Raw genomic sequence first — 12,287 nt, 5'->3', positions numbered from 1 at the left:
ATGGAATGTATTAAAATACTTTAGTTGAATTGATATAGCATCTTTAATATAGTGAAAGGGAACAACGGGAACGTGTAACACGATTTTTAAAATAAAAGGCAACTTCCCATTTCTGGAAAGTACCAGCTCTCGTGATGAGCAACGACCCACTTTCCCAGGGCTGGCTGCTGTGACGGGCGTTGTGCTGTTCCTGAAAGTGTCCTGGCAATAGCTGGAGTAGCTGGTAACCATATATGTAATTTGGCTTTGGGGAGCAACTGAAAGTGAAAACCCTGCAAGTCAGTGCACTGGAATTTGCTTAAAATGGATACAGCAGCTGAAGTACGCCATGGGCTGTGTTTGTATACCTGTGCATCTCTATTTTTAATCTGTATGTGAAAAAAAGGATAAGCTTTTACTAAGATGGGGATTAGAGCCAGAAGGAAAAAAGGAACTTAGTCACTGAAAAGTTTACTGATAACTTTTATACAGTCCTCAGTGTAAATTTTGTCTTTACAATCCTTTTCCTAATTCCCAGAGCAGTCTTGGTTTTCCTCCTCTTCTAGAACATGGGGGATGGACATGGCGGGGCATTTGTTTCGCAGATGCTCGGGTTTTGAAGGTTTATTGTCAGAGTGCCTCTCTGCTCATAGCGTGAGTTGAGGTGCTTTTTAGCTGTTGAAATAAATAACTACAGTAACTTAGTGTGTAATCTCTGGACCATCACAACAGTTATTGCTGCTCAGTTTTCTCAGGGTTCTGTCATCTCATGTACTTGCACAGTGTTTGCTTTATTTTCTCCTAGAGCCGCAGAGGCCAAGGGCTTCTGCCCCCTTGAACAGGGTGGGTCTTACAGCCCCGGGGTGTGCACTGCTGTGTGTGATAAAACATTGGTTAGATTTTCATCACAGAGTCGAAGAATGGTTTGGGTGGGAAGGGACCTTAAAGCCCCACCAGCCCCACCCCCTGCCATGGGCAGGGACACCTTCCACCAGCCCAGGTTGCTGCAAGCCTCATCCAGCCTGGCCATGGACACTCCCAGGGATGGGGCATCCACAGCTTCTCTGGGAACCTGTCCCAGTGCTCCCCACCCTCTGCAGGAAGAATTCCTTCCTGATGTCCCATCTCCATCTTCCTCTTTCCGTTTAAACCTGTTACCCCTTGCCTGTCACTCCCTGCCCTTGGAAAAAGTCCCCCTTCCCCAGCTTCCTTGTAGCCCCCACCAGGCACTGGAAGGAGCTCTAAGGTCTCCCTGGAGCCATCCCTTCTCCAGGCTGAACATGCTCCTTTGTTGCTCTTGTGTATTTTGAGCTTCTGAAAGTAACGTGAGAGATAAAGTTAATAAAATATTGTTTAAGGGGACAAAATGTAATTTCTTTTAGGAAATCCTAAAGAATCCCGTTAAATGCTGAATACATTGCTTCTGATGTGAATGAAATTTATGTATTGGGTGAAGAAAGCAGGTTTTCCTCTCAACTTCCTCAGATACCTTTGGAATTGCAGAGTTCAAATCTTGATACCAACTGCTAATGTGGAATACTCGACAGTCCAAAGAGTTGACTCAGACTCGCACTTGGTCCCTTTTCCAGCCCACTACTGAAACTTCCAGTCTCTAGGAATGGGAATAAAGGAGACTGGGAATTTAATCTGAGGAGCAAGAGAGTGGAGTCCCTTTCCTCCTTGCCAAGTCAGGGACCAAAGCATTTTCCGTTTAAGCTGAAGAACCAGACTGGAACTGAGAGGGATTCAAAAGCTGGAGTGTATTTTGCAGCATGATCAAATCTTAAATTGTAAGGAATTTTGTTTATGGCTGGATACAGTGGTTAAGTAGGTCAACTGCTCCTACACTTGAGAAGCACTGTAATGGCTGGACAGAAAAGGCACCGGAGCTCTGGTACTGCTGGGTTTGCTTCCACGGCCCTTTGTGGAAGGCAGGTCACAAAAGGAGGTTCTTGGTAGCATGAAGAGGGAAGTTTGTGAAGGTTCCTCTTGGAAAACTGTGTTATGTGTTTGACTCTGCTGGATACAGACAGGAAAATCTGACCCACTGAAGGGAATACAGCACCTTGAATTTTATCAGCCTTCAGACGTAAACAATATGACACTGTCCCCTCAACTTAAACATCCTGAATATTTTTCTTTCCCTGGAGGTAAGAGATGATGAAAATCCTTTAGAAAATCTTGCTGGTTGATACAGAGTCGATGCTTACAAGAGAACACATCAGGTAGGGTGTAACTGGAACAATTATGTGGTCAGACTGTGTTCCCTGAAACATCTTTTATGGGACTGTACCTGGATACATTCCTGAAAACAGCCCAGGTAGTTCAGAACTGTAGTGATTTGGAGTCATTTAATGTGTAATCCCTCCTGCCTTTAGCGTTTGAATGCCTGTGAGTATTTGGAAGGAGGTCTGAATTATTTTGGCTGCAGCAGAACTCCTCGCTGGATGATACGTGCTTGTAACTGATCATGACAACTGCAGAAATGGCACAAGCAGACAGGACAAGTGTGGCTGGGATTTAACCTGAGTGTTCCCAGATCTGTGCAAATAGGGTTATGTTCGTGTGGCCTGGATTATAAGTTTTGTTCGTGATTCCTTCCGAACATTTAGACAAGACCAGGGGGTGTTAACTTTCGACTGCAGCACTCAACTTTGTAATTACTGTGTTGAAAACCTTTTATTCCTTTTGCAGATTTCCTCCTTAGACTGAAATAAAGAAACCTTCTATTCGGAGCCCAAGACCATTCAGCAGTTCTTAGCCAGCCACTCCAGACATGCTTCCAGTCTTATCAAGCTTCGCGTCACCCCGTAGTTTGTCAGGCTGCCAGATGTTGCCTGTTCTCTCACATGACTTCATTTTTCAAATACTTTTATTTCCCTGTTTCCCTCAGGTACAGCTGGCAGGTGCTTGCAAAGATGTCTAAAACCAACAAATCGAAATCTGGGTCCCGTTCCTCCCGCTCGAGGTCTGGATCAAGATCACGCTCACGTTCCTTCTCCAAGTCTCGCTCCCGCTCTCGTTCTGTCTCACGGTCAAGAAAACGCAGGCTTAGGTAAGTGCGTGCAGCTCTGCAGCCAAAGGTGTGACTGGTTTTCCTCTCTGTCCCGTTCAGTTGGTGTGTCACTCAGGCCTTTTCCAGGGAAAGACTTTGATCAGGGTCTAGGACAGTGTCTCCTGTGTTTTAGGCTGTTTACTGCTGACCCGAACTGTTCTGAGTGTTTTCAGTCAGCTGGAAGAATAAATTGGGACTGTTTCTCAGCAGCGTCAAGATTGAGGCTTCTTTTAAGCCGTAGACTTGGTCCCTGTAGCATGTTTTTGGTGAACAAGAGCTTTGGTTTTCTGTCCAGGTCCGTTTCCCCTGATACGGACGCTAATGGGAACTCTAGATGCAGGTTCTGTGAGTACAGCTCGTTTGGTCAGGGGAGAGGCTGCAACAGCCTGTGTAGACTGGGCCCTTAGAGAACACCTCTGTACCTGGTTTTCTCTCAAAGGTATTAATGGAAGCTTGTGTCAAAATGCACTTTTTCTTTTCCCCATGGTCTTCTGCAGTTCTTAATTGCTGCTGGAGTAACAGGATGGCTGGTTGGGCTTTTCCTAACGCTAAGTACGCGCAATCTCCGAGACCTGTTTCCTGTGTTAAAAGTACTAATGGCTAATGAGAATGTCTGAAATTGCCAAAGCATGACAGAGGGCGAACATTCACGCTTTTCATCCTGACCTGAGATATGCTGAGGCTTTGCTTTTGATCAGACACTTGTTTTCTGTCTGCAGTGAGTTTGTGTGTTCTGTAGTGGGAGTGGGGAAGAAGAGCTGGGAGGGTCCGTAGCAAAACACGTTCCTTTGTTTTGTTAAACGTCTTTGGCTCTTTTAAAGCTGTGAACGTGACCGATGCCAGGCTGGAGGGGCCTTTGCAGACGTTGCATGCTTTCCCTCTCTTTCTAAAAACAAATTCAGTTGAGTTTTCCTGTCAGTTTAAGATACTGCTGTGAAAGGTAGGGGCAATAGTTGTTGTGTCCCTGCCCCTCCCCTCAGCATACAGGAGTCAGTTAACAGAAAGGATCCTTCTGGATGGATAAAATAAAGTTAATTTCGCTGCAGTTAGTTCTGAGAGCTCATTAACGTGCAAAGTAGTTGTTCTTACCTCCTGAACTGCTTCTGATCAGGCCAGCTAAAGGCTCATCTCCTCCCTGGCTATCAGGGTATCTGCTTTCTTTCAGCTAAGTGTTTTGTATCTGGCCAGGGCGTTCCAGTTGGCCTGGGTATAATGATGCTCAGCTGCTTTTTCACTAATCTTTAATTACTAACATATTCTGGAAATCGTTAGACTGTAAACGCATGCAACCGTTAACAGTTTAAGAGATTTTTAAAATGCAGAGTCTAATAAGTGTACAGTTGGAGCGAGAAGGACATGACAAAACTAGATTAGAGGCGGAGACTTGAGTCAAACCGAGTTCTTCGCAGAAGGAAACTGGAATGCTGGAAGATACGTGGTCATTTGGGAATATCTGCCTAGCTATGAAGGAACGTTGACAGTTGAAAACAAAGGCACCCTGTGCGAACACGATAGTGTCCTCTGTGCTGCTGCTCAGTCTACTCGTGCTGTGTAAATAACTCCTTTTTTTCAAGAGAGGCATCGAAATGGAGGGGGTTAGTACAGAGAATTCACCTTTTGTGGCGTTAGGATGTTCGCTGAGGTAGGTCTCATGGGGTATCTTGGCATAAAAATCCATTATTGTGTCCTTCAGCATTCTCCACAAGAATTGTTGTGGTATGCTTACTGTTCATTCTGTGTTTGCCGCGTTGGAGTCTGCCTAACAGTTCTCGCTTCCTTTATGTCTCTTTTACACTTTTACCTGTTGTAAAATTGTTGGATGCTGTAGAGCTGGAGCAGGCTGTGTTAGCTGGCTAGCTGCAGGGCTGGCAGAGCTGGGAGAATTAGTACTTCTTAGGCAAAAGAAACACCGCGCTCACTGTAATTTTGGTAAAAAGATCTCTTGTAAATAATCTCTGCAACTTCTGGAGTGCTATTTTCCTGCTGCAAACCTCTCTAACATGACAGAACAGATGTTGGCAGCGGTGTCCGTTGCTGGGAATCGGTCACAAACGCAGCAGTTGTCTGAAAACGGGAGCGTGTGTGTTCTTAGGGCTTTTGACTAGGGCTCCCTCTAACTGGTTCTTGCCGCCTGCCTCCGTGCTTTCCCTTGTCGTCATCGTCGTTCGAATGAGGACGTGTCTCGGGTAAGTTGTGTAGGTGTTTTGGTTGTTTGAAGTAGCGGATGAAGCGTGTCTTAAAATGATCATTAAACTGTTGGCTAGCAATAACTATAGTACATGTAAACTCTTTCATGCTGATCTCCAGTTGTTGGGTGGAAGAAATACAAACAGGAGTTTGTCTCTGCATGGGTGCATGCTGGTCTTGTAGGAATTCTAACGGCAGCGTTGTATCCCCCTCCGTTGGGAGGGTTTGGGGTGTGAGCAGAGGGGGAGCAGCGGGGAGCTGTGCATCGCCAGGCCGTATAAGACCGTTGGAGTATGAGCGCTGTGTGTTTTGGGGCTGACTGGCTCGTTCTCGGTGTAAGAAGGGACCATGGGGATGCTTTCAGTGAGAATTGTGTGCTAAAATGCCGTTTGGAATAATCTCTTTTCTATTTAAACTTTCTCATTTGGACACTTTCTCTGTTTTACTCGTGCAAAGTTGCTAAAATCTCTGACTTTTAGCCGAAGTTTGTGTTTTTCCAGCAGCTGTGAACTACTGTAAAGCTGGTGTTTAATCCTGAGCTTACAGCAGGGCTTTTAAACAGTTACACAGCTGCAGCTCCAAAAACGTAGCGGAAGAGACTGTTGGAACAATTGGGCCTTAACGTTTTGCCACTTGAATCTGTGTTCTTCCAGGCTGTGTTCGTGCCTGGGACTCGGCTCTCAGGCGTCTTCGTGCAGGGGTGGGGCGAGGCGGGGACACTGCACAGTGCCATCTCGCGGCATCGGGCCGGAGAGCCACATCCCTCTGCTCTCCCGCTTGTTGGGAGCTCCAGCTTCCGAAGGGTGGCAGAGGCTGCACCTTTGGAAACTTTAACCTGTTTGCTCCACTCCTGCCCCTCTTGCGTTGAGGGGGCAGCGATCGATCCAACTCGCCCGACAAAGAAACAGGGTTTTGTCTCGGTTGTCGGCATTTCAGAAGCACCTGAGAAAACTGAGGGACGCAACAGGAAAATTTTGGATCTGTTCCACAAATGGTAGCACGACATGCATAAAGAAATACTTGTGTGGAGGAGACATGAGATACAGCCTTTTGACCTTCAGTTGTAAAGGGCTGGAAGTTTGAAGCAGGTGACGTTTTCTGAAGTTGGGTATCAGCCACGTTCATCCTAGAAAAACGCAGAGCCACGTGTACTCATCGTGGTCTCTTGCAGTCCTCAAGTCAAATATTTGTTTGGCTGGATCACAGACAGGAGTTATTTCCACTGCAATTTGTTGAGGGCAAAGTGTAATACCCCAGCTGGGTGGGGGTAGACCAAAGAAGCTAGAAGCTTCTGACATCTAGAAGCTTAGAAATGAATTTTTCAAATGCTTTTTTATAACGCCTCAAATAAAAAGTTGTGACAGAAGAATAAACTTTAAAATATTTGTGTAATTTTTCTTTCTTTTATCAGCTCTAGGTCCCGTTCAAGATCATACTCTCCATCTCATAACAGAGAACGGAACCATCCAAGAGTCTATCAGAACCGGGATTTCAGAGGCCATAATAGAGGATACAGGAGACCGTATTATTTTCGTGGCCGAAATCGAGGGTTTTATCCATGGGGCCAGTATAACCGAGGAGGCTATGGGAATTACAGGTCAAACTGGCAAAATTACCGCCAGGCCTATAGCCCTCGTAGAGGGAGGTCACGCTCTCGTTCGCCCAAGAGAAGGTCTCCTTCACCAAGGTCTAGAAGTCATTCTAGAAATTCTGATAAGTCATCTTCTGATCGGTCAAGGAGGTCTTCCTCTTCCCGGTCTTCCTCAAACCATAGCCGAGTTGAGTCTTCCAAGCGTAAATCCGGGAAGGAGAAGAAGTCATCTTCCAAGGATACCCGGGCGTCTCAGTCTGCAGGAGATAATCAAGGTGACGAGTCTAAGGAGCAGCCGTTCTCAGGAGCGGCGGCTCAAGACGTCAAGGCATCTGAAGGATCAAAACCGTGGCAAGATGCGAGCGCCTACGGTACAAGCTCGGCGTCAAGAGGTTCTGTGTCCGAGCTTAGCCCGCGGGAACGCAGTCCTGCGTTAAAAAGCCCTCTGCAGTCGGTTGTGGTGAGGCGGCGTTCTCCTCGGCCCAGCCCCTTGCAGAAGTCGAGCCCTCCGCTCTCCAGCCCGTCGCCCATGAGCTCCACTTTACAAAGCAGCGGCACCTCCTTTCAGGCGGGCGCTCACCAGAGTCCCTTTGAGCATGGCTCATCCAGTTTGAGCCCCACAAGGAAGAGCCCTGTGTGCAAAAGTCCAACCCCGGTCGGTTCCATGTACAGTACATCCCAGAAGGAGGAAACGGCGGCTCCCGGAGGAGGAGCCTTCTCCAAAAGGCAAGTGATGCGTTTCCTCGCGCTGCGGCGTGTGCGCGTAGGCGCTGCCCGTGAGCGCTGCGAGGCTTCTGCGGGGGGTGGCGAGCTCTGGCTGCAGCGAGGCCCCGTGCGTGCAGGGTGCAGGCAGCGAGCTGCCAGCTCCTTGGGCCTGGCCAGGTCTGAATTACGGAACAAAAGACAGAGTTAGGCCTGTGTTTTGGGAAGTTGGAGTTGGTTTTCTGACTCGGATAGTTCCAGGGGCTCCCTGCAGGATGTTATTCACTCATGAACGCTTGAAGATGTGCCCAGTGAAGTTTTCTAGCAGCCTGATGGGGCCCGCTGGGAGCTTGCATTTCGGGGTTACTCGCTTGTCAGCTGAAGATATTTTTTCAGCATTCTTGAATCACATCAGTTATTACAGATCAGCAGCATGTGATTAACTCAGAGTGCATATCCTGCTGCCAGCAGCCGGAGGCAGGCAGGGTTGGGGTGGTCGTGCCTGTATGTGGGGAGTAGGAGAAGCTAAAGCACCAGGATCATCGCCGGATGAAGACATCCTTCCGGACAGAAGGCGGCAGCTTTCTGCGCTTCTGTTTGCCCCCTTAGTCCGCGGCAGATTCCTGCCTGAAGGTGACACTTTCAAAGATGAAGTAGCATTCACGGCAGTTCTAAATCTCTTTAAAGTTATTTTGGTTTGATTCTGTGTCCAGGATGTCTGAAATTCAGAAATTTAAAACCAAAAGAAAGCTGTAACTCTTGGGCTTTCCAGAGCCCTGAACTAACGTCCTTGGGCTTTGCTGCCGTTCCCTCGAAGCGAGGGGTTTTGCTTAATGAATGCTTTAAAGCTTAGTTCTGACGCGTTAAACGAGCCACTGATAAATTGTTGTTTTTGCTTTGAAGTGTTTTGTCTTCTCCCAGCAAAAATAATATTCTCCTCTGTTAACCTTTTTGCTCTTATTTGTGTTTACAGTCTGTCAGGAAGTATTTAGCTTACCTATGAAACTTGCATCCAAAATTTGAAGTAGCTTTTGAGGCTTTTATTTCCAGTGTGTTGTTTAAAGCAGAACAGCCCAGTTTGAAAGTTTTGATGTGTTGTTCTCCTGAACCAGGTTTGTAAGTAAATAAACGGATTGGGTAAGATGTTACTCTTTTCCTTAAACTGAATCGGTGGGTAAGTTGTTTTTTATTTGTTCTTAAGCCTCATTTCCTCGGTTCTGCATATACGTTTTCTTCTACGCTTGCTGAATTTATGGAGAACTGGAAGCCTAGATCCAGGCCAAGTGATCTGCTTCACAGTTTAATTACTTTAGGGCCTAGAGGCAGCTCTCTGTACATGCGTAGCTTGGCGTTCTCCGAAGTTTGGCTGCTTTCAACTGATGTCTTCACTTCTCTGATTCCTGGTACGAGAACTCCTGTCATGTCTGTTTCCTGAACAGGTACGTGGAAGAGCAGAAAACTGAGAATGGGAAAGACAAAGAACAGAAAGTAACAAATGCTGAAAAAGAAAAAAATAAAGAAAAAGGGAATTTCTCTGAGTTGGGATCAACAGATGGAAAGGCAAAATCTGATTCCTATGCATCCAAAGCCGACTCCGAGAAGGGATACCGCGGCAGCCAGTCGCCCAAGCGCTACAAGTTCCGGGATGAGTTTGACAAGGTAAAGGTCCCGGAGTTTCACAAGGAAGGTCATTATGGCAAAGAGGAAACGGATGAGCAGGAGAAGAAAGACAAGGCAAAGGGCCGGAAAGATTCCGAATTTGATGATGAGCCCAAATTTATGTCTAAAGTCGTAGCGACTTCAAGTAAAAGTCAAGAGGAGGATAGGCCAGCAAAATGGGAAGGTGTGGTGTTCCTGCCACCTGGAAAAGAGAAGCAAAGGAAACCGGATGAAATGGAGGAGGAAAGCTATTCTGAAAGATCAAAAAAAGAGGAGAGGCCGGCACCCAAGAGAGCTGAACCAGGTCACAGGGGGTTTGTTCCTGAAAAGAATTTTAGAGTCACCACTTACAAATCAAGCCAGGAAAAAAGTTCTTCCCCCCCACCACGGAAGGCTTCTGAGGTAAAGGAGAAACCCGGCACCAAAGGAGAGGGGCTAGCTCCTGGCAAATCCTCCTTTTCCATTACTCGTGAGGCCCAGGTCAACATTCGCATGGATTCCTTTGATGAAGACCTTGCACGGTAAGTGTGCGCTCGGTTGTGTGAGAAGTCTGAACAGTTGGGTGTGGCCTCTTTCTCTTCCCGAGATCCTCAGACACTTGCCGAGTGTGAGGAGGCTTAAATAATATCGCATCACAATTTGCGGTTTTTTTGAGCTAGAGATCAGATTTTTTTCTGGCATTACACTACTTGTGTGACCCCGTTTTTGTGGTGGGAGGTCGGAAGGGGTTACCAGCTCGCAGGTGGTGAAAGTACAGCGCGAAGGCCAAACTCTTCCTGATTTTTTTCTACGACTAGATGTAAGTTCAGTTCGGAATGGAAATGCTTCTGCAGCAGGTTCCATGCTCTGCTGGGCTCTGGAAAGAGCTGGGTGTCAGCGGCTTCTGCTGCTGGAAGCTTGGTGGTACAGTCAAGTTTCAGTGCTGCTTAATGACGTTTGATTCTCTGGAGTGTGTTTTAACTACTCTTATTCCCAACATAGCATTCCTGAAACTCTAGGAAGCTCTGAGAGCCGCTTCAGCATTTCTGCAAGAAATCTTGAGAGTAAAAAGTTATTCCAGAAAATACATTTGTGCAGCAGTAGCCAGTAAGTGTTGGTACGCTCTCTGCGATGTTAGAGGTTGGTCCTGAGTTTAGGAACAGTAGCAGAAGATCACGGCCGGCAAGTGGTGTAAGAACGGGCTGGTGTTTCACCGGGTGTCGGGGTTTTAATCCCTGCACAGCCCTCAAATACAGAATGCCAAGAGAGCTGAATTACTACAGTGTGACCTACATCTGTGTATTTCAGAGATGTGTGAATAAGCGTCCTGCTCACGCTGTTGAATGCTGTCGGGTGTGATGCTACGTAACAAAACCGCAGTCAGCTTCCAACTTGTGAAATGTTAATAGTCTCAAACTGCTTCCCTTTGCCCTGTTCTTCTGTTTCATGGGGTCTGTTCTTTTTCTAGTCCAAGTGGCATCTTGGCTCAGGAACGCAAACTGTGTCGGGACCTCGTGCACAGCAACAGAAAAGAGCAAGAGTTTCGTTCCATTTTCCATCACATTCAGTCCGCTCAGTCTCAGCGAAGTCCTTCTGAACTGTTTGCTCAGCATATAGTGACTATAGTCCATCACGTACGAGGTAGGTCAGAAGTCCGTGTATCCTCAGATGAAGGCTCGCTCCTCCCTTGCCCGAATAAGTGGGTTTCAGGCACTTTAGTTCATGCTGAAAGCATTGTTTTCCGGCAGATTTGTCACCAATCTGAGTCGTCCTTATTTCCATACATGACTCTTCTTCTGGAAAGGCAGGAGAGGCATTCTTGTTTCCACCTGAGCAATATTCAAAAGGACCGTGACTTAGAATTTGTGTATTCTAGGGAAATTGTGACTCACTTGAATAAATTGCTAATTTGGGGATTGAAACTGGACTTTGTCAGCAGCAGCAGAGCTGCTCACCAGTGTGTGCTGCTCCATCGGAATCTGGCCGAGCTGTAGGACTTGGGTGCTTTCTTTTTGCAAACAGAGTATTAATGGGTTTTTTTTACTCAAACACCCAACAGAGCATCACTTTGGGTCTTCAGGAATGACACTGAATGAACGCTTTACCAAATATCTAAAGAAAGGAATGGAACAAGATGCAGCTAAAAACAAGAAGAGCCCTGAAATCCACAGGTTGGTGCCATTCAACGCTGTCTAACATTTCAGAATTCCTCCTCTTAACTCTGGAATAATTCCAGGGTATAACTCCCTTCAGGAAAAAAAGGCCGGGGGGAGAGTTCTGAGTTCCTGGGGGAATACGTGTCTGCCTTAAATGACATTTGGTGTAAAACTTCAGATTCTTCATATGGGCAAGAGTATATCTGTGTGCTTTCTTTACTTGTAGGAGGATAGATATATCTCCCAGTACTTTTAGAAAACATGGATTCTCTCAAGAGGAAACAAAAAGTTCCAGAGATCCTGGCTTCAAGGTGAACTGTTACTCTGCTTAGTTTAATTCAACAAAATGAGTGCATTGGGCATGAACTTAACAGTGATGTTTTTGTTTAAATTACTCTCTACTTAAGTTTGTGTTTTTCTTTTAAGGATGGGCATAATTCTAAAAATGAACTACAAAGGGTTAATTTTTATTAAAAATGTATCAACAACCTTTGTGAAGTGGTTAGACTATGGTAAATGACCCCAAAGTCAATTGAGGTGAGCTTGAGAAAAAAGAGAGGATTTTTGGAACAAGTGCCCATGATGAGAGAAGAGACTTTTTGTGATATTTTTCTGCTTGTAAGTATTATCAACTCAATTGTATACATGCAATATTTCCAACCATGTTTTCAAAAAGACATGCATGTCAAAAAGAGGAAAGTAAAACTAAATACTTAGCTAAACCAAATACACTATTAAGCAGATGATAAAATTTGTGCTAACAACTTGCTGTACCATTTCTGTTGATTGCTGTTACTTTTAACATTCAGCACTGGGTTTTGTAGAGCCCAGGCCGCTTGGAATTTAGTGTGTTAGCTTTTCTGAGTAGATGACTGTTAAGCCATTGCACACGCTGTAAACAATGCTACAAATGGCTTAATGTGAAATGCTTGGGATTTTAACCTTTGTTTATTCACCTTCATACATATTTACGTTGAAC

The 12,287-nt window shown here is 45.9% G+C and overlaps 1 protein-coding gene across 1 annotated transcript in view; it reads left to right on the top strand.

Moving 5' to 3' along the window:
- Positions 1-2,885: 2,885 nt before the first annotated feature.
- The window catches only part of THRAP3 (thyroid hormone receptor associated protein 3), a 14,840-nt gene continuing 5,438 nt past the window's right edge, over positions 2,886-12,287 (top strand). The window contains exons 1-6 of the mRNA XM_010150494.1: positions 2,886-3,034; positions 6,633-7,538; positions 8,954-9,694; positions 10,621-10,793; positions 11,212-11,323; positions 11,535-11,619. Coding sequence (XP_010148796.1) covers positions 2,898-3,034; positions 6,633-7,538; positions 8,954-9,694; positions 10,621-10,793; positions 11,212-11,323; positions 11,535-11,619 — 2,154 coding nt within the window. The 5' untranslated portion in view covers positions 2,886-2,897. The remainder of the gene's footprint in view (positions 3,035-6,632; positions 7,539-8,953; positions 9,695-10,620; positions 10,794-11,211; positions 11,324-11,534; positions 11,620-12,287) is intronic.

Source organism: Eurypyga helias, unplaced genomic scaffold (assembly GCF_000690775.1).
Source record: "Eurypyga helias isolate BGI_N326 unplaced genomic scaffold, ASM69077v1 scaffold5404, whole genome shotgun sequence".
NCBI classification, from domain to species: domain Eukaryota; kingdom Metazoa; phylum Chordata; class Aves; order Eurypygiformes; family Eurypygidae; genus Eurypyga; species Eurypyga helias.
The sequence above is the reverse complement of the archived record's forward strand: the minus strand, read 5'-3'. Positions and strand labels throughout refer to the sequence as shown.